The sequence below is a fragment of the Antechinus flavipes genome, chromosome 2, assembly GCF_016432865.1.
Source record: "Antechinus flavipes isolate AdamAnt ecotype Samford, QLD, Australia chromosome 2, AdamAnt_v2, whole genome shotgun sequence".
In the NCBI taxonomy this organism is placed as follows: Eukaryota; Metazoa; Chordata; class Mammalia; order Dasyuromorphia; family Dasyuridae; genus Antechinus; species Antechinus flavipes.
In genome coordinates this window covers 472,769,268-472,772,662 of record NC_067399.1, presented here as the reverse complement: position 1 = coordinate 472,772,662, position 3,395 = coordinate 472,769,268, and the positions used below count along the sequence as shown (strand labels likewise).

The 3,395-nt window shown below is 37.8% G+C and overlaps 1 protein-coding gene across 1 annotated transcript; it reads right to left on the bottom strand.

The window, feature by feature from the left end:
• Positions 1-2,159: 2,159 nt before the first annotated feature.
• LOC127546824 (olfactory receptor 6B3-like) lies at positions 2,160-3,101 on the bottom strand. The gene has a single exon (XM_051973761.1). It carries the CDS (start codon positions 3,099-3,101, stop codon positions 2,160-2,162), a length of 942 nt encoding a protein of 313 aa, XP_051829721.1.
• Positions 3,102-3,395: the final 294 nt, after the last annotated feature.

The window sequence follows — 3,395 nt, the reverse complement described above, 5'->3', positions numbered from 1 at the left end:
GTGTAACTAATGCAGGTATTAATAGCTGCCTATTTGCCTGGAGCTATGCTGAAGCTTGTGATAGGCTTCCCTGCCTGTTTACTTGTTCTGCTGAGACAATTGGATGCATAGGAGGTATTTTAGCATTGGTGCTTGCGTCTTGCCACACTATACTGAAATAAATTGGAGTTCCAGATTTTGGCATTTGCCAGGTCACTGGCTTCTGCCCATATGGGGGGTATGGATACTTGTGTCTGCCTAATCCAGGCATTAATGTTTCCCCTTTGTTTGCCCAGAGGCTGGGCTTTCTGCTGGTTTGCCTGGATGCTTCCCATCCTGGACTGTACTCCCCTTTTACCTGAGTGAGATATGCCTTTTCTGACCTTCCAGATTTCTTGGGCTAGAAAATTGTTTTACCTGGTCATTTTACTGGTTCTGGTGTTCCAGGATTCCTTTTTGGAATTTTTTTTTTTTATGGTTATTTGAGATACATATAGGAGATTTAAGGTAATTTCCTGCTTACTCAGCCAACTTGGCTCCTGGAAATCTCTTATTTAATTTTTTTTTTTTAAATACTTCTTCTGTCTCTTTAAACATTAAATTCTTTCATGTAAATGGAGCAGATTTTAAGACTAACTGTACATAACATTATATCGATTTAGAAAATCAAGGAAGAACCCAACAAGAGAAATTAGTTGATAGAGATAATAATTAAATTATAAAAAGTAAGTATTCCTACTTGAGCCAAGTACTAATTGTCATGGTACTGCTATCCATTGGCCAATTATGTCTAAAGGACATAGTTTATTTAGTAGAAAGAGGAGGAAGTATTTTCCCACCCAATTTCTTCAAGGCATAACCCAGCCTCAATCTTTGTTCTATTTATTTACAATTCCACATTTACACACCTTCTTTATGTGGACTAGGACCCAACCTGGGGAAAGACTGCCTAGTTTTCCTTCAATATGTAATTCATTTTCTGAAGTTGTAACGGTCTAAGATGAAGTTCTCAGGAAGTCTAAAAGAGGCTGGACTTGAGAATAATGTTGGAATCGGTGGTTAATAGGAAGCCCCCAGTTTGTATTAGAGAGCTGTGTAATGAGAGGTATAGAAAATTTTGTCAACTTTTAGAGGACAGGTAAGATAGCTCTAGATCCTGAGCAATATCTAAAGTACATAATGCTTTGGGGTTTATTCTTTTTGATGGATAATTGAATCCATTTTATATTACATGTGTTCTTCTAATGGTTTAAGCAGTTAAAGCTAGATGGGGAAATTAGCAATCTTTCAACTCATGTATTTTGGAAGGCACGATTAAGAAGCTATAGTCACATTCACTCAAGACAGTGTGAGAAAAGTGGAAGATTGAAAGGATAGGGAGAGAGACAGGAACAAGGACAGACACTGGATCTGTGATTTCACTGGTAGGGGGAGTTCTCAATTGAAGAAACTCTATCAATATAGGATTGAACCTTTTCTGCCATCAGTTTATAATCTTAGAGACACTTTTAGAGAATTGAGAGATTAAAGATCACACAGTCACTTGTGTGAATTCAGAATAGGTCTTTCTTACTCCAAAGCCTGTTCCTAGTGATATCAAATTCAGATGAAAATGAGATCCCTGCAGGCTGAATATTTGCTTAGAAAATCACAAATGAACTTCTTCAATAGTGTATTGTATTTTTATTTAGTGTGTTAAGTATTTCCCAATTACATTTTAATCTGGTTCAGACTATATTCAGTTAGGATGCCAATTTTATATCTCTGGACACCATGTTTACTCCTTTCATAATTAGCAAGTTTTAAAACAAACTTGTATGGCCCAGTAAAATAAATTCCCAAATTAATCATGTCATATATATACTAAAATATGGCCTCAGACACTTATTAGCTATGTGACTGACTCTTGACAAGTTATTTAATTGTTTGCCTCAGTTTCTCATCTATAAAATGAACTGGAGGAAGAAATGGCAAACACACCCCAGTATCTTTGCCAAGAAAAGCCCAACTGGGGTCACAAAGAGTCAGACAAGATTGAAAAACCACAAAATTATAATTATCAGCACTACCACCACCACCACCACCACCACAATGACTACTACTAGGTTATAAAATATAGTTGTAGATTCTTTAGCCATAGTTAAGATCCTGGGATATTTTTTTCTTGGATAGTAGAGGGTTCACTTTTCAAGAGTATGAGCTAGCCCCAGAGTCTTTTTCAGGGAATTCTTGAATTCTTTATTTCTCAGGCAATAGATCAGAGGATTCACAATTGGAGTCACAACAGTATATATGACAGAAATCAGTTTGTTGGAACTCCTTTGGTCAATGGCCTGGGGACGCACATACATGAAGATCAAGGCTGTATAGAAAATGATCACAACAATGAGATGAGAAGCACATGTAGAGAAGGCTTTCCGGCGGCCTGTGGATGATGGGATCCGGATGACAGTTGAAGAAATATAGCCATATGACAGCATGGTAGAAATGAGTGGGAACACCAGTATGATGAACCCCAGGATGAAGTCTACAAGTTCAGCGGTTGAGAAGTCTGTGCAAGCTAGTTTAAGGATAGGGGAAACATCACAGAAAAAGTGGTTAATGACACTAGACCCACAGAATGTGGCATGAGAGATAAAGTAAACTTTGATCACAGAGATGATGAAGGCAGTTGCATAGGAAAAAGCCACCAGCTTTACACATAGCCTTGTAGTCATGATTACTCCATACCTGAGTGGGTAACAGATGGCTACATAGCGGTCGTAGGCCATGGAGGCCAGAAGGACACACTCAGTGCACACCAGAGAAATAAAGAAGTACAACTGGATCATGCATCCAACAAATGAAATGCTTTTTTGCTGAAAGAGAAAACCACTCAGCATCTTGGGAATGATGTCAGAGACATACCAAACTTCCAGGAATGACATATTGCCCAAGAAATAGTACATAGGCTTATGAAGGGAGGTGTTGACCCAGACAGTGAAGATGATAATGAAATTCTCTAAGAAAACAAAGAGATAAACAAAAAGGAAGAGAAGAAAAAGCAGGTACTGGAGCCGTGGGGTTGTGGGGAAGCCTAGGAGAATGAATTCACTGATGTGGCTGATGTTCTTTCCTCTCATTCTGTTTCTCTTGAGGACTTCAGATCTGGAAAATAAAAATTGTTATAGACAAAGTAGAATACTTAGAAGAAAAAGTCAATGAGAAGCCTCTGGTGTCTTGTTTTTGTTATCAGAATTCAAATATATGAGGGATATGATCAAGTGGGAAGAACTTCTCCATACAAAAATTTCCTTTTTTATTGGTAGATGACATTCTTGTTTTTCAGCAATGTATGCCATTACTATCTTAATTCACCTCCAAAAGATGCTGTATTAATTTGTTTATTAGTGCATCCCAGTGGAACCCAGAGAATT

Coding starts and splice junctions, on each gene's coding strand:
- LOC127546824 (XM_051973761.1), bottom strand. CDS start 3,101: ATGAGAGGAAAGAACATCAGCCACATCAGTGAATTCATTCTCCTAGGC.